Raw genomic sequence first — 18,531 nt, forward strand, 5'->3', positions numbered from 1 at the left:
AGCCAAGATAGGAAACAGAGCTATGAAAGAAAATATAAGTATATTTGAGCCACTGAGCATTAAAATATATTCAGTGGCAACAAATACCAAAATCAAAATCACTTAAAGATAAATATTTGTGACATACAAGTTTAAATCTTCAATATGTAATATTAGCCTGCAAATTATTAAGACAAAAGACACAATAGAAGATGAGTAAATGATAGAAAAATACTTGTTAAATTTTAGTTAACATTAAAATAATAGTGAAATATCACTATTAAAACACCTCCTGTGGGTGGGCCTGAATGGACTGAGGGTCTCTAAACTGTGGGAGGAATTGTGAATTATGTTAGCATTTTTATGACAGTTATCTGGTAATATTTATAAAACAGTATTTCATTAGGGAGAAATCAGATCTTTAACAGATTTCACTGGGATTTTTTTGAAAGCTTAGAGCAGTGCTATCCAACAGAAAATATACTACAAATCACAAACACAAACCACATATGTAATTTTAATTTTTCAACAGCTACATTACAATAAATAAAAAGAAGTAGGTGAAATCAATTACAATAGTTTATTTAATTCAATAAATTCAAAATACTTTCCAGCATGTAATCAATATGAAACTACTGAGAGATTTTAAATTCTTTTTGTGCCAAGTCTTTGAAAACTAGTGTGTTTTCACATTTACAGCACATTTCAATTTGAATTAGCTATATTTCAAGTGCTGAAGAGCCACATACCTAGTGGATACAGCGCTGGGCAGCACTGTATGGTGTTTTTTGCCCATCAGCATACAGAAATTATGTAAGCTTTCACTAATCTGACATCACAGAACAAATCTGCACTCCACACTCTGGTCAGGGATACAATTTTGAGCTCACTGTCATTTACTATCAAAATCTTCTATGACACAAGTAATACGTGACAAGAACTGTCAAAATCTGTAACCACACCAACACGCCTGAACGTATTTTTATTTAGCCACGTTCAGTTACTTGGATTCAGACAGGAAAAAGGCAGTTGGATAGACTTATTTGGGGTTGGAGTTTTATCAAGTGGGTACGACAGAAAAAGAGATGGTTGGGAGTTGAAGCATATGCAAACGTGTGACTGTAATAGTGATGCATGAATTCCAATTTGGATAAAAAGGAAGAGACGATCAACAGAAAGTAGAGCTATGGAATAATCTAGCATTGAAACAAAGCTCCCATAAAAAGGAATACAAGTGATTTTCCATTAACGTCCATGCGTACAGAGAGAAGGAAGTGAGGAGAGGGAAAGCGAAAGAAGCACGAGAAGAGGAGGAGAGGAGGTGGAGGAGGCACCCTAGAAACAAGGGAAGAGAAGGAAGAGAGGGAATGAGGCAGGATAAACACATAAGAAAATCTCTACATTAAAATGTGTCCCTAATTTATGGAACTTGTCTCTGAAAGTTTTCATAGGAGAAAATCCCCTTTGATGAGATGCTATAAGCTTTGGAGAACAATTAAATCCTTTCCTTGATCTACATATTTTGCAGTGGCTGCTTCCTTTCTACACTCTGGTAGTCATGCTTTCAAAAGTCCCCACACAGTGTCCACATCCTCATCTCCCTCCACCCTTCCACTCCCATCCCCTCCACTAAAGCTACTTACTTTTCTCCCTAAGGGCATCTGTAAGCTTCCTGGTGCCAAATCCAGTGGCTAAATTTCAGTCCTCAATTTTATTTACCTGATCTATCCCCAGAATTTGAGCCAGTTCACCACTGCCACCTTCCCTACACATTTTATTTTTGAATTCTTGCCAATATACTCTTTTATGTCCTCCTTTTCTTTTTAGCCTCTCCTTAATCATATTGGGTAACCACTCCTGCTCTGTCAATGCTTAAATGTTTGTTTTACATAGGTCTTTATCCTGGGTCATCTTTTCTTTCTACTTAAGCTCTTTTTCTGTTACCTTATTTACTGATGCAGTTTATATTCTGTATTTCCCCCAGTTTTATATCTCTAGCCAGAACTGCCTTTATGAGCTCCAGATCATATGAAATGCTTGCTTGATATTGCTACCTGAGTATTTCTCAGACACCCCACATATAACGTATCCAAAACTGACACTGGATATTCTCATGCCTGTACCACTTCCTACTGCTCCTTCAATCTTTTCCATTGGAGTAAATGGCAACTTTGTTTCCCTCCCAGTTTTCCACGCCACAAACCTAAGACTGATTCTTTACATCTCTTTCCCCCTCAGACTCTATATCTACTACTATACCACAAAAAGTGTGTAAGTATTAGTTCTTAATAAACAGATCCACTTCTCCCTATATCTTACTGGTTGGTAAACTCAACTGCTCAAAAACTCCCATTGTTGACCTGTTCCAATTCATTGTACAGCTCAGGTGATCATCTCTCTCTCTCTTTTTTTTTTTTTTTCCCAGTTGTAAACTCTTTTTATTTTCATCTTGATTGATTTAGAAGGTGATTTAGAAGAATAAGAACCTTTCATGTGATCTAAAAGTAAAAACCCAATCATGTCATGCTTCTGTTTTAAAACTCTTCAATGGCAACTCATTATACTTCGGGGACTTTTCACACAGATTTATGTAGCTTAGTTTTGGTGTACTTTTCCAGCTGCTGCTTCTACAACTCTCCCCCTTGCTCATTATAAGACTGTGAATGTAGCCTTGTCAAAAGTTGAAAAATTTTTATCATCCTGAGTCTTCTTCCTTCACCTACATCATTACACTTAATTGATCACACCTGAACTCCATTAATTAGTGCCTATCTCCCCAGTTTAGTAAGAGCACACTGAATTCTGATCTTGTTTTCCAAGGTGATCATTAGCCTCATTGTTAACATATCATCTGTAACTTAATGAGGATCCTAAACTTTCTACTCCGTTACTAAAAAATATCTTAAGGACCAATCTCTGAAGCACAATGTTGATTACACAGTGTTCACATTGATAGTGTGTATAAAGGTTTCACAACTGCCTGTCAGTGGTGCTACTTTTCATCATATGCCAGGGGGATTCAGATAACAGCTAGTAAAGTATGACACTTATATATCTTCTCTTCCTCTTTTACTAAGATAAATGCCATAAGCATCCTCTCACTCTCTATGCCTCAATTTAAATACTTTTTAAAAATCTGTCAGAAACAACATGCTATAAATTTTTCAGCTATTTAAAACCATTGTATTAACAAAACATAAAAAGTATGGTTAAATTTTATAATTAATATAATTTTATAACCACATGATTCAAAACTCTAGACCTCATAACAGTGCTTAACTCTTATAATATTAACTTTTGTGTGAATTATTTTCTTATCAAATACAGAGACTTCAAGTTTAGAAACAAAAATAACTGAATGGAGTTTCTTCAAACTGCAATAATAAAGCTAGAAAACTCCAAATATTCTTATTAGGAGAACCACAAGACTTACTCATTAGGCATCCTATTTTCAGTGTATAACAGGAATAGATCAATTCTCAGATTGTTTAACTTTCAATGAAAGATGCATAGAAGACATCATTTTGACAATAACAACTTTCTAAGAGAGAAGAAAGAAGTTTATGGGAACAGAAGGGGCAGTTTTTGAGAAATAAAGGTATTCTAACACAAACTCTTTTTTTCTTTTTCCTCCAAAAAAGAGAAATTCAAACTAAAGAGAAAGTCATTGCAAGGATGCCACAGGCATTTCATGAACAGATAATACCAGAAAAACAAGTGCAGCCAGGTCTTACATGGCCTAGAAAAGGAAAGTCAGAAACTAAGACAACCCCTCTGTTTTTCAGCCTTCTTAATTCTCTCTTCTTGTCTTCTTCCTAATTACCCATCTTGCACATGAGTCAACTGGCTGTCATCCTCTATTGTATATCATCACACATTGACCTTCCGCTGACAACAGTCTCATTATCTCTTGTTTGAAAGGAAAGAAGGGCTTCGTTGAATCCAACAAATCTTTAAATGACAGACAACATACATCACTGGCCATTAAGCAGTCAACAGGCTGGCTGCCTTTGAAACAAGTGTCTATTCTTGGCCAAAGGGGCAGTTTCTGAAATCTGGGCTATCATCCATGGTTCTACCCATTTCACATGGGTATGGATGGACAGGACATATTAAAGGAAGGGTCTCTGGACTACAAGTAAGTGCCCAGAATAGTGAAAGTTCTAAACTCTTATTGAAAAGCAATGAGAAAATTAAGGAAATCATCTCCTTGATTGAAATCAAAATAGATTTTTGCCTCCGTTTTATCTCACTCACTTTCCCAGTAGTGACTCAGTAGTTTATGAATTGTATTAAAACTATAGTTGTCTCCTGAGATTTTTAAATTATATCAGTCTCCTAAATCTAAATAAAATGTGATTAGCCTATGTAGAAAATGCATGAATTTTAGGGATTCTTCATACAGTCACAAGAAATACTCTGTATTAGTCATTCTAGTAGCACGACTTTATAGAATCATATCACTTTGATATGATACATTTCTCCGTATCTTTGATGTTGGTGTTTCTCCACCCTCCACCCAATCCCCCCAAAGCTTCTTTTAACAGTTTCAAAAAGATCTTATAGGAAATGAAAGAACACAATGAGTTATTAAATGTTGTCATACAATTATATGGAACAATATAACTTCTTGTCCAAAGCAGGTATCAAGGTAATGTGATATTCAGATCATATGAATTCAAAGTAGAAACACAGTAAATGGTAGCTGTTAAAAGAAGGCCAAAATTTCAAGTGTCCTGACACTGTGCTGTTCTTCTGACAGTTAGACATGATCATACAGCTAAGGTGGAACAAAAAAGGGAATGAAAATATTGATCTTAACCAAAGGATAAGGCTTAGCCTTCAGTGTGAATCATGACCAAAAAATTTAGGCATATAGTAAATGAAATTCCAGGTCAGGAACTGTTCTTGTACTTTGCAGTATGTCTTCCTTTAAAACAGAGCACATTAAAAAATGAAACAATGGGAATTACTAATAGGGAAAAGTGGTGCAAGAACTTAAAAGAAAGGAAAATATGACACTTAGTTAATATGATAAAATAAAACTTATTTTAATGACCTGGATACAAAGAAAATCTTATAAAAGACCACAAGGCAATGATGAATTACTTCTCATAATTACAAAGGGAAGTGGTCTTTCTGGATTATCTCAATGTGCAGCAGTTGGAAGCAACAAAGAAATTTCTGTCCAGCGGTAAAGGTCTAAAAGGCTCATTATTTTTCTCTGAGTGAAAAATAAATACAGAAGGGTATAATTCCATACGATATCTGATATTTTCACCACCTGGACTGTTTCAGTGTCTGCAGTAAAACTCAGATACAATTCTTTTTATTTAAAACAGGAAAGAATTACAAGGCCATATAACAACTTATGTTTAAATAATAACTTCTGGAATGTTTGTCCTTCCTATTCTTATTTTAGAGCTGTCTCCAAAATTACTGTTAAGATATTGTACAATATATAAAGGAAGTAATAAAATAGCCACTATAAGTTAGATGATCAGATAATAGCCATTTAAATTCTTAAAACATGTGATTTATACTTAGCAGGAACGATGCTCTTTATACCGGATTTTTTTTAACCCAGCAGTAAATATTTTGGTAAAATAGATCCTCCATCTTCTTATAATTTGACAAAATATCTCACAGTTTTCTGTTTGATGCTTATTTGTTTCACATACATTTTTTAAACTGGGTCACAATTAGTACTCTGTGATATGGGGAAATAAAACCTGCTCTCATTTTGTCCTATTAAATTCCCATTTTATTCTTCCCTGTAACTGCCCTAGCCTAATATCCTTTTAATCAGTCTATCCTTAGTTATTCTAATTGTGGACTCCTTTTTTTCCTCACCTCAGAACTATTAATCACAATATTTCCCCAAGATTAAGGTAATGTCTTTCTACAGGAAGCCACACTCCCATATATTTTTTGATGGCTTCATCCTTTGAAGTTTTTCCCCAAGTCAGCATGAGCCAGTTTCTCAATAAGAACTCTGTCTTTTACCTGTAAATATAACACTATTGACCAATGACCAAAGATTAAAACAATAGCTAACATGTATTAAATAATCATAATTTTCTAAGGCACTCTGAAAAGCACTTCACATGCATGTTCTCTTTTAATCCTCAAAACTATTCTTTCAAATAAATGTTGTTCTACCCACTTTTGCCTTTTTAATGAGCAAACTGAGACAATGACAGATTTATTAATCTAAGATCATGAAGCAGATAAGCAATGAAGCTGGACTGGATTTGAAGCAGTCTGAGTCCAGAAGCCATCATAAGTAGGGCACGATCACCTACAATCCGTGTTCAGATAGATGTGGCCGGAAAAGTCCCTCTGCTACCCCTAGTGTATGGCCCAGTATGCTGCTGTGTATGCCTGAAATCCTAAGCATTTAAATATTATACAATTATTCCATATTAAAATAAAAAGGCCCTGAGAGAGCCACCTCTCTTTAAAATCTCAGCAAATGTGAGCTTATGAGAATCTTTCTAACTGTTCTGCAGAAAGCAAGTTTTACCAGCCACAGAGTTAAACAAAGGTATTTTCCTGGTAGGAGAAATCTAGCTGTGTTGGAAGGCTGTAGTAAGAGTAAAAAGCTTCAAATCTTCAAGAACTTCAAGACAGAGAAGAAAGACTTCGACAAGCCATGTGCCTCACAAGCTATGTACAAGCACCTAGCCCATGGTAAGACAGATGCATTCTGCTTTTAACCTAACAATTTATCTCTCCCTTCATCAGAGGCATCATATTATATTAATCAAAAAATACACAAACTATGGGGCAGGGAATAATCTGTGCTTTAATAAATAAACAGTCCTCATTGGAGGGAGCAGTTAAAATTAAATTTAAACAAACATTAATTTTGGAATAAAGTGAAGAAAAACGTTTTTCTTTTGGACATTAGTGAACAGTGACTAGTTAAACATACACCAGACAACACAGCCTAAATGGAATTTTCATCCACTGTGCATCACTGTCACACTGTCTTACTACTGGGTATATCTTTCCTGCTTCCTTAAAAGACAAGCTGGACATTCATAGGTTGCTCGGACGGCAGAAGACGCAGATGCTGTCATTACAAGTACACCATATACCTACTGCTAGGAATATATCTTCATAGGTATGAAAGTGTGCTTATCACTTTAGATTGTGTTGGCCCACATTACGCTCATATTACTACACAACTCATGGGGTGGGTGAGTAAAAGATTGGTGGTGAAGTGATGAATGAAATCTTCAAATAATTTTTTGTTATGGGACTGTGGACAAATCACTCCTTGGGTCTTATTTTTCTCAGTCTAAAATGAGGCAGTTAGACTAACTGACGCTTAATGTGTCACATTATGCCAGCGTCTACGATGCTGTAGAGACACTTGGCCAAAGCAGAGAGAGCAGTCACACAAAATAAGCTCTCCATTTACAAAAAAAATTAATGCGAACTAGTTCTTTTAGAAGACTCTTTATATCTAGGAATGGCATGGGTTAATAACAAAAGCTAGCTTATTATAAGAAAAATTTCATTACCTGAGCCAAATAAAGAGGTAAATGAAGCAAGTGATAAATACCATACTGAAAGGACCAAAGAAGATGGGGGAAGATGCACAGGAGGAACAGAAACAATCAGAGGAGGATAAAAGTTGGTTCACATCACTCTAGAGTTATTCACAATAGCAAATACCTCAAAGAATTACTTTAGTATTAAGTGAAATAAAAGTCACTTTCTGGCTAAACTGCTCCATCTAAAAGTCTGAAACAAATTATAGTTGATTCTATTCAACTAAATGGTTCAGCTGAAATTACAGAAAAGTTAACCTGCTCAAGGTTCAAAAGATATGGTTGCTCTAACTACAGATGCAAGCAAAGATGCAGCCCATCAGAGCCAGAGTTTTCAAGAATGTCAATGTTCAATATTTAGAAAGTTAACATATTAAGATATCAATTCCTTTCTTGTCATTTTCCACTGTCACAAATGCACTTTCCATTTTCATGCAAAAGCAGTCTTATAAAATCTATATATGAAAACACACACGAGCAAAAAGAAACAGCTAAAGCCATAATTCCATTTCTTAAAAAAATGCCAGTAAGCTATGAGAAATTCTACTTAGCAAATTAACAGAATTTCACTCAGATTTTCTCATTACCTATCTCACTGTGAAAATCTCCAATAATCCTAATATCCAAGTGAAGCCTTTTTCTTTTTAATTTTCAAAACTGAACATTTTTATACTTACTATACAATCCACAAATTCATGTGGCATACTTCAAAAAGAACTGAAAACAACTGCCTTAATTTCCATTTGACCTGTGAATGCATTTATGTCTTCAACTGAATTGACTGCTTTTCCTTTTAACAAGTTAGCAAAATCTGAGTTGCAAGGAGTTTGACATAAAGTAGCCTGTCTGACTAGCAGGTCACAGGCCATCGTAGCAATTTACCGGTTCGGATTCTTTGAGACCAGCAGGTAAATGAGCCAATGGGCAGCTTTGCTACAACACGCTGACAGAATTTTTAGGCTGATGCGTAACTTAAAACACGCACATAATTTTAAAACACGTTCCAAGGTGACTTTAGAAACTACGGGAGCCTGTCCGGGGTGCTCTGGAAAGTTCCAGCAGTGGCGGCACCGGCGACGGCACGCCGCCCAGACTCAGAGCGCCCCCACCTCGTCGGGTCCCGAGTCCCCCCATCCAAGAAGCCCGCGAGGGCAGCCGGCAGCCGCGGTCCCCCGGCCGGCCGCGAGGCGCGCTGGCCTCCAGCACAGTCTCCGCCCGACCCCGGCGCGCGGGCCTCCCTCCCGCCGCCCGACCGCGCGCGCACCCACCTGGGGGCGCTGGGCCGCGCGCGGGCCGCTCCCGGCTCTCGCCCGCCCTGCCCGGCGCCGCGGGCAGCATCGCGGCGGCTGGAGTCCCGGCGCCTGGGCCGGTGTCCGGCGAGCCCGGCCTCTCCCGACCCGAGGTTCTCCGCGAGCTGGTCTCCGGGGCCCCGACCGTCCTTCACCCGCTTCCCACCGCGGCGGCTGCGGCCGAGGTCCCGGACTCGCGGCGCTGGGCGCCCTGCGGAAGTGAAACTGCCCAGGGGCTTGCTGCGGCCTCCTTTTCAGGCGACTTCGGTGTCTCCTCTCTCTGGTCCCTTTCCCGCCTCACCTTTTCACTTAGGAGATTTTTAGAGCTAGGTTACCTGTGGCTGAAGCCCTCCTTTGTCCTGTTGGGCGGCTTCCACTCTGCCCCCGCTTCCAGGAGGAAATAGGGCCACCAGAAGTAGACACTTGCTGGAAAAGGGGACTAAGAGATCTACATACATAGATACAGATGTGTAAGGAAAGACAGAGTTAAAAGTGTAGATGTAGACACATAGACACATAGTAGGGACAGTTGTTTGCTTTGATACTGCATTTTGACCATTTTAGGCCGGATTCATAAATTATAAAGTGATTTTAAAATCCTATGTGAAGTTTACTTCCTACTCCTGCTCCAGGTTAGAACTGGGCCTTAAAAAAAAAATCTTAATAGGTCCTTTGTTTGCTTGTTTGCTTTAAAGACTGAGAAATACTCAAGAGTTTCCCTCAGAGCCTTCCCTCAGAGCCTTGAAACAAACGCCTGTTCCTCTCTCAAGGATCTCTCATTTAGTAATTTACCTTGTGAAGTTAAAAATGTTTTTGAAGTTCAATTTGAAGATCACGGCTAAATGCCCCCTCCTTCTTTTTAGAAAAGAACAAAAATGGGAAGGTTGTGTATTGACTATCTCAGTTTTTTTTTAGGAATGGCATACATATCAAGTATCAAAATATCAAAATGTTAACTTTTTTTCATGTAACTGCACTTGCTTTATATATTATACCATAATGAAGTAAACTTGGAGAATATGTGAAATGTCAGCAAATTTTGAAAACGATTTTAGATATATTTATCCACTTTCCAGTAGTGCCTTTCACCTCATTATTAACTTTAAGTTGATTTCCTGTATTTGAAATAATGGAGCAAAAATTTTATCTAATTAATGAAATAATATCATATTGACAAGTTTATTGTCTTCTACAAATGCCTGTTTACGAAGACACCTCAGTACAATAAGGTGAAGATAGAGGGTTTTTATTGCAGGGTACATGTAAACTCTTGGTTAGTTATTTTCAGGAATTCAGTTCTTAAGAAAGTATAAATTTATTAAACCAATACACTGGGGAGACAATGTCCTAATTGATGCGTTTGTATCTAAATACTTTCTCCATATATATTCTTCACAAAATATACTTTGACCAAGATTTTGAGGAGAAAGAGACATACACATTCCAGGTTCTGCTCCCCCAGTTAAGTGTCCATATATTCAAAGGCATCCCAGTTTGTTCTGTGGAAATACAAAATGCTCATTTCCTCCCTGCACAAAAAGATTTGCTAACATTAGTCTTCAGATAGAAAATTGTATCAGTCACGTGTATGGAGCAGTCTTCCTGCATGAAGAGCCCTGGACTGGAAGTGAGAGGCAGAGGCTGCCGTCTTGACTCCCCACCTTGCTATCTGGGCAACCTGGGCAATTCTCAGTATTTCTGATCTTTGCATGATCTCAGCTAAATGAGGACATTGGAATAATTATAGTCAAGTCTCTGCCAGCTATACAATATTATGACACTGTCTCCTCTAATACACATAGAATAAAATTTGCGACACACAAGAAAATTAAGTACATTTTCAGATGCTCACTTCCACAATTTATATCACTATGATCCTGGTAAATGGAAAAATAAAAACAAAAATGTGTTTAAAATTATGGGCTGTTTTTTTTTAAACTACTTTATTGAATAAGACTTTGTGCTAGAATATCTAAAAGTCTTCTACTAAAGTTCAAAAATTATTCTAGTTTTGTTCTGTTTCAAGTACTGAATGAGAACACAACTCTTTTTTTAAAGTAATGAGCTAACAGTTTAGCTCCTTTACTTACTTGTTTATTCCTTTATTACCGTTGCTGTTAACAGCTACTCTGTTTTAAGCTTTCTATAAGCTTTCTATATGGCAACCAGTATGTAAGTGTTTCACAATGTTCATGTCTCTTGGTTCTCAAAACAATGTGGCTTTAACCAAATTTCACAAATGAGGAATCTGGGTTTTAGAAGTTTAAAGTGCCAGAGCTGGAATTCAATCCCAGATCTGACCCCATAGTCTTCCCTCTTAGTTAGACTCTCCTCTTCCTTTTAAGGTCACATAAAGTCATTGCTAAAAATTACGCAGACGTCATAGGCAAGGTTATACATATACGTATCAAAAAATCACCTTTGTTTCCCTACTCATTTTCTCAGAGAGCAGAAATCTCATAGAAAGGAACATCTATATGCTTAAAAATAGACGTGAACTGTACTCATAATTCATACAATATTGGTGCTATTTGGTTGAGGATTGGTAGACACTGTTTTCACAAAGAAAGGAAAATGTGTGGTGATCACATACACAGAGGTGGTAACTGAGTCGTCCATGTATTTTTAACTTTGCCAATGCATTTATGAACAGATATTTTAGAAATGTTTTCACTCATTTTGGTCTTGTTCCTCAGTGTCAAACACATCTTTTGTCACAGCTAACTTTATTTTTCCCCTAGTTTCTCTCCTAAGGAAAGGATACAGTCTGAAATGCTGGGTTACCTCTTGGTTCACGTTTGTTCTCGGGAAAGAGGCACTTAGCAATTCTCACACTGAGATGCTTTTTCAGTTAGAATGCTACCAGCAGCGTGTAATCGCAGGTTTCTGATTTTTTCCTCTGTTACAGAATGACAAAAAAAATGCGAGCCACAGTTGGTTTCTAGTTTCTCAATATATTAAACTCTTGGATCCACTGACTTCTTCTCTTGCATTCTTTTTTCTAGCAGCACATTGACAACCTCAGTATTATCACCCCACTCAGTAGAGATTATAAGAGCCTCACGCTGACTCGATGTTCCAATAACTGGACGGCTGAGGCTGTTGGCTGTTGCCCTGTTGCAGCTGCCATGGCTAATTCCTTGTGCCCTTGCAGACTGGATGCTTTTGCTAATTCTGTTGGCTTTATTTCGACTTTTAGATTCTAGATTCCTTGAGAGACCAAAACTAATTCTTTCCTGAAGTGGCAATCTACTGTAAAAGTGAAAAAATATTTTTCTTCTTCCTGGCTATTTATTATCAGAGAATTTTTCCTTTGAAGAAGATGTCCAGATATTTAGACACTGAATTATATTATTCTCATAGTGGGTTATTATACTTCTTGTTTTCTAGTTTGAAATGAGACCACATACTAGAAAGGTGTGAAGGGATTTCCCAGCAGTAACACTTTTTGATGTTGTTACTGAGGCTTTCTTCACTTCTTATCCTTCCTTGCATTTAACTGAATTCTTTAATCCTAATCTGTGTGATGGGTCCCTTAAAGAGGTCCACATCTTAATCCCTAGAATCTCTGTGTTTATTACGTCATGTTACACGGAAGGTGGAATTCAGTTAAGGACACTGAGATGGGAAGAGTATCTGAATTATCGTGGTGAGCCCAATGTAATCACAAAGGCACTTATAAGATGGCGGCAGGAAAGTCAGAGAGGAGACACGATGAGGCGGCAGAGGTTGGAGCAGTGTGCTCTGAATGTGGCGGAAGGGGCCGCAAGCTAAGCAAGGTAGGCAGCCTCTGGGAGCTGGAAAAGGCACGGAAATGGACTCCCCCGGGAGAGCCTCCAGAAGGCGCCAGTCCTGCCGACACCTCACTATTAGCCTAGGAAGGCTGATTTTGAACTTCTGACCTCCAGCACTGTGGGATAATAAATTTGTGTTGTTTTAAGCCACTAAGTTGTGATAATTGTTACATTGGCAATAGGAAACTGACACCAACTTAAGGTGATAAGTCGAGTGTTTGAGGATATTTGTTAATAAGGAAAAGAATTTATATTCTTCTAAATAAACATATATTAGAGAACATTCAGTTCCCTTTAGCATTAAGTTGCTAAGTCCCTATGGAGTAATATTGCACTGTTAATTGGTAGTTGTGTTAGCTCTTTGATATTCCTCCCTGCAGGGCTGTTTGCATTATGCTCTTGCTTCTGTTCTCTGGTGGGTGCATAGATGTGCTGAATCTTCACTTTTCTACTCAACTGAAGATGACTTGTGGAACTAACCAAGTTTTCTGCTCATACTATAGCTGACACCACCCACCCCACCACCTCCATGCCCAGCCTGTGCTAACAAGTGAAAAGTGAGTTTGCTGGAATAGAGCTTGCTTAGTAGTTCTGAGTTTTAACAACCAATACTATAAAAATGTTTAAATGTCAAGAAATCTAAAATTCTCCATTTCTATTTTTGGTTATGTTGTCTATCTTTGAGAACACTGGTAATTTGCTTCCATTTTTACCCTATAATTATTGATTAGATAGGGGTTTCAGCCCCACTCCCTACCCAACTCATACTGTTTTCCTCAGCACCTAACTCACCAAGGTCTCTCGATAGCTGAACCTGTTGGCTTCAATCTACAGGACTGACAACAAGAGATATTGCTCCTCATGATTTCATTATTTATTTATTTATTCATTTCAAGGGATTTTAATAAGTGCTTACCATATGCAAGACACAGTGCTGGGCACTGGACATATAGTGATGAAAAGATACAGCCCTTGCTTCCAAAAGGCCTTCTAGACATTCTGCTTCATTTTTTGTGGAGAATTGTGCAGGATAAAGTAATACTAAATGGTTCTATGGTAATTGAAAAATACCACTGGGCATTAGATGGGTCAAGAATATTCTTGTAAATAATGTGATTGCTGGGTCAGTTTCCATTATAAGTAAGTCACAGTAAAGAAACAGTGAAACAACAACAGGAAGTGGTTGGAAGAAAATTTCAGCCGGAAGAGAAGCAAAGATAATGTGTCAGCTAGTGGAGTAACTAGCTATTAGTGTGCTTAGGATGGGTTCTAACAATTATGCCTCTTGACACGATCCAAAAATTGGAAAAGCATATAAAAGGTATTTTCAGCATCTACCAGACAACTTCACAGGGCAGTGCATAGCCTGTTAACAGTTTAGAAAAGAAGAAAATGCAGACACTTATTTGAGGAAAGTGAAGTAAGTTTCCTGCTAAAGTCCCTATCATCTTGGCCCATGATGTGAAAACCGAGAGTCATTGCAATCAATGTCTGAAACACCCATTCAGAGAAGAAAAAGCAGTTAGTATAATGGACTGTACAAAGAGCTACAAAAAGATATAAGAACAGAAAGTGACATTGTATGATGAGAACTCTCACCCCAAAATTGAGTTTTCATTTTCCAAAAGCAAATAACAGAAATGCTGGTGATGTGAAATCAATACCAAGAGAATACTATCTCGTGCAGATCTTCTGACAGTTCATTTTGCTCCTTTCTTGTGGCTACCACATTCCGCACCTTCTGTGTGGTACCAATTCATCTTTTTAAGAAGATACCCACAAAGGTTATTTGAGATTCTAGGACAGAGGGCTCTACATTCTTTTGCAAGACCTCATGGAGAGTTCATGGATCTTGAGCCTTTGAGAAATGCTGGGGGAATCTCAGACCAACCTTACTGGGATCAATGAAAAAATTCTTCATTAAGATCTACTGAAACCCAAAACATTATGTATGCTTTTGAAGGAAAAAGAAGGCATTATTACAGAGTGATTTCTTTGTGAGTCTAGGTCAACTATACATAGGAGAAGGATGTTGAAAACTATATTGAAAATGGATAATAAAAATAGTTTAAGTCATGGGTATAGCTATCTCCCTGGATGTTGTTTGAACATCCACAGAAACAGAGAAAGTTAGGGGTATGATAAATTTGTCTGATGGCTAGTGTTGTGAGTGGGAGAGCACTTTGAAAAAATTTGCTGAGGGATCTAAGAAATGTATTTACTCTTGTGCACTGCAAATATTGTGTATACATTTCTTACATTTGTTTTCTACTGAAAAAAATCTGCCTTTTATTTTGGAAAAGACTGAAAATAATTTGAAAGTAGCTGAAATAGAGGAAAATACATTTTAAATTTTAAAATTAAAAATGAAAGTTATTTTTCACTCTATAAATATGTACTGAAAATCTTCTACTTATAATATTCTAATAATGGTACATAATGATGGACTTTTCGTATGCTAAAATATATAATTCATAAACTGATCTTAACAGTATAATAATAGTTAACAAAAATTCAACTTAAAAAGTAAAAGAATTTTGCTTTATAGACACAGTGAATACTTCTCATTAAACAGCACTAGGGAATTTTTTTAAGTGAATATTCAAAACAATTATAATGGATTATTATCCAGTCATTTGGCCATTATATATTGAGTACCTACTATGTGTCATTGTTTTTATCATTAGGATGTTTCCCATATAGACAAGTAATAGAAATTGTAATAAAGTATAGAGTATTCCAATATTATAATAGAGAAAGGATAATATTATTATAGAGCGGGCCCTGGGATATTTAGGAGATTTGGGCTAGGCAGAGGAAGGTTAGCTTAGTGTTACAGTGAGGAAAACCCTCCCTAAGGATCTGTTATCCCAATGCCTGACGAATTTAAAATAATTAAAATACAATCTCGAACGTAATCTCAATTCAGGACAAGGCAAGTTCTCCTTGGTACTCTGAAAACTATCTTTACATGTGAATTCCAACCTACACCAAAACAAACAAAAATGATAAGAGATCAGTAAAGCTACTGTATAATAGAGCTAGTTATGTCACTTTTTTCCCCCTAAATCTTTATTCATCACTGTCTTTCCCTTAGCAAGTGGTATTTTTTTTTTCAGTCTTCTCCTGAAACTCTCAATTAAGTGGTCAGATACCAGCTTTATTGATAGTTTCCTCTTTTATACTTTTCTTCTTTCTCCCCCAGAGGCTAATTATTTTTATACCTTTCATACTTAGTAAAAGGGATCTGATTTCAGTGACTGATAGACTAACTTCTATCTTACTAGCCATTTCTTTTTCTATCAAAAAATATTACCTTAAAGAAGAAAGAGAGAAGCTACATGTGAGGTAAGCATGTTATTTGTTTCACCCCTTGCAGAAGTATCTGTTACACAAGGGTCTGGGGTTCCCTCCCACACAAGCATGGCCAGTGAGAATGGTCTCACAGGAGTCTCTTAGGAGCCTTTCTCTTCCCAAGAGGAGGCCTGGAGACCTAATCCCACTCAGACACAAAAGGAGAAGAGATTCACTATCCTATGTGTCCCAGAGAGCTAAAGAACACAATATATATCAGTTTGAGACTTGTGGCCACTTTGTGACTCTGAAATAGGCTAGTTAGTGAACTCACATGCAGTGCAGATTAACCCCGATAGAGCAATTACGTCTGTTTGTCAGAAGCTAAAGGGGGTTCCCTCCTTGTGCTTAAGAATGGATTCACCTATAAATCTAAGATTCTATGATTGAGTGAAACTGATTGAACCCTCTTGTGACTCCCGGTCTCCTCTACTTCTTAGTTTTACCATAACATGTATATAGTTTATTCTTTTTTTTAATAGCATATTATTTGATAAGTTTTTTCTTTCCCATTTTTAATTGAAGTATAGCTGATTTTCAATGTTGTGTTAGTTTCTAGTGTAAAGCATAGTGATTCAGTCATATATATAAATATATACATAGTCTTTTTCATATTCATCTTCATTACACGTTACTACAAGCCACTGAATATAGGTCCCTGTGCTATGCAGTAGGACTTTGTTGTTTATCTGTTCTGTACATAGTAGTTTGTATCTGCTAATCCGAAACTCCCAATTTATTCAATTTATGGTTTATTCTTACTGATTGAAATAAAGCCTTCCTATAATAAAAATTAAGCCCCTCAAGGGTTCTCACTCATTTTTCTATCCCCAGGACTAACATAGTTTCTAAAAATAGAATAGGTGACAAATACATAAAAATGAATAAGCGTTTGTTGAATTAATTACTGTGAGAACTATTAGAAACACAAAGTTGAACAAGAAAAGTCCCAGGTGTCAAAGAGCCTACAGCCTAAAGAAGGCAGAAATGTAAACGAACGGTAGTTTAATTCACACAGGAGTAAACCCTAAATAAAAGGGCAGAACAAATTGTTTACGCCTGAAATGGAAGAGGCGATTGAATCCCTTTAGGGAGCCTTCTGAGCAAAGTAAGTTTTGGAGTTTGGTGCTTTAAGATTGGGGATATTTCCATTGACAGGTTATTTCCACAAGGAGATGAGAGAGGTAGGAGGAGGGTGCAGCTGTGAGTTATCTCTGAACTTTGGACTTTTATTATTTAAAGAGCATCACTGCTGGTAGCATTCTTTAAGGTTTTATCAGGAGTCATGCACTAGCCTGACCTCCTTTGTACGCACATGATAGAAACTCAGGTCAGAGCAGGTTATGTAAAATGGGATATTCTAACAGATCATGTGACCAAACTGTGGAAAGAGGAGTGAGGCAGCTGGGCCTCGTGGAAAACTGAAATAGAGGGCTGTTCTCTCTCCCTCCACTTCTTTTCTCTCACTCTAGGATAGCCACCTCAAAATGCTGAAGACATGCCCAGCTGAAGAAAAATGAGTAGGACTGAGCATTACTGTCTCTATCAAGTTTAGAAGATCATGAGACACAAATGTTCACAGCCGCATTATCCATAAGAGTCAAAAAGTGGAAACAAGCCAAATGTCCACTGACCGAAGAATGGATAAAAGAAGTGTGGTGTAACATACAATGGAATATTACCCTGCAATAAAAAGAATGAAGTACTGATATATACTACAACATGGAACCACTATGCCAAGTTAAAGAAGCCAGTTGCAAAAGACTGTATCATTCTGTTTATGTGGAACATCCAAACAGGCCAGTCCTTAAGGACAGAAAGTAGATTAGCGATTGCCAAGGACTGGGGGCTGAGGCAGATGGAGTGTGAATGCTGAGTCAGAGTTTCTTTTTAGACTGATGAAAATATTCTAAAATTAGACAGTAGGGGTGCTTGTGGGACTGTGAATCTACTAATGACTGAATTATACTTTAAAAGGGTGGATTTTATGGTATGTGAATTACATCTCAATAAAACTATTATAAAAATTCATAAAGAAGGACTTTAACTGACATAAGTTGATTCAAGAGCTCATCTTTGCACTTAAGGAGGGAGGCGTGGAGCATGCTGATTCATCTTGCTGAGGTCCATCAACAGTAGTTGGAGGAGGAGTTAGGATGTGTCAAAAGATGGCCACACAAATTCAGAGCACATGGTTGGATTAGAGAAAACCATTTCCCAGGAAAAGGTAGAGGTAATTCGCAGAAGGAGGAAAAGCCTATTGACTTCAGCAGTTGGCTCAAGTACCACATGCTGTACTCTTTCAGTTCTGTGGCACTCACCTCTCAACTCCTCTCAGGAGGTACTGGCTAAGGACAGCTCACAACTGTGTTCTCTCCAGGACTTTTCCTTGGCAAAAAGAAGCTGCCCAAGGTTACTCACCTTCCCTACAAGACAACTTGCATCAAGGTTACTCACCTTCCCTACAAGACAACTTGCATCCAGGAGTACAGTGGAAGTTCAATGAGTGAGTACAAGGGCTGGACTCCTTACCCAAGTGGAACAATTTTGAAG

At 37.6% G+C, this 18,531-nt stretch overlaps 1 protein-coding gene and 1 long non-coding RNA gene across 16 annotated transcripts in view; one reads left to right on the forward strand and one right to left on the reverse strand.

Moving 5' to 3' along the window:
* BANK1 (B cell scaffold protein with ankyrin repeats 1) overlaps positions 1-18,531 on the reverse strand; it is a 551,109-nt gene that overhangs the window by 270,812 nt on the left and 261,766 nt on the right. For 3 of the 14 annotated variants that reach the window (XM_072939819.1, XM_072939828.1, XM_072939809.1), the window contains exon 1: positions 8,810-9,005. The exons of the other annotated variants lie outside the window; for them this stretch is intronic. In XM_072939819.1, the coding sequence (XP_072795920.1) occupies positions 8,810-8,879 (70 nt within the window). In that variant the 5' untranslated portion in view covers positions 8,880-9,005. Of the gene's footprint in view, positions 1-8,809; positions 9,006-18,531 lie in introns of those variants that run through there. 14 annotated transcript variants of the gene reach the window in all.
* Positions 12,459-18,531, forward strand: part of LOC140700126 (uncharacterized) — a 32,376-nt gene continuing 26,303 nt past the window's right edge. For both annotated transcript variants that reach the window (XR_012078354.1, XR_012078355.1), the window contains exons 1-2: positions 12,459-12,609; positions 13,005-13,181. This is a non-coding gene — a long non-coding RNA (uncharacterized lncRNA). The remainder of the gene's footprint in view (positions 12,610-13,004; positions 13,182-18,531) is intronic.

This window comes from Vicugna pacos, chromosome 2, assembly GCF_048564905.1.
Source record: "Vicugna pacos chromosome 2, VicPac4, whole genome shotgun sequence".
NCBI classification, from domain to species: domain Eukaryota; kingdom Metazoa; phylum Chordata; class Mammalia; order Artiodactyla; family Camelidae; genus Vicugna; species Vicugna pacos.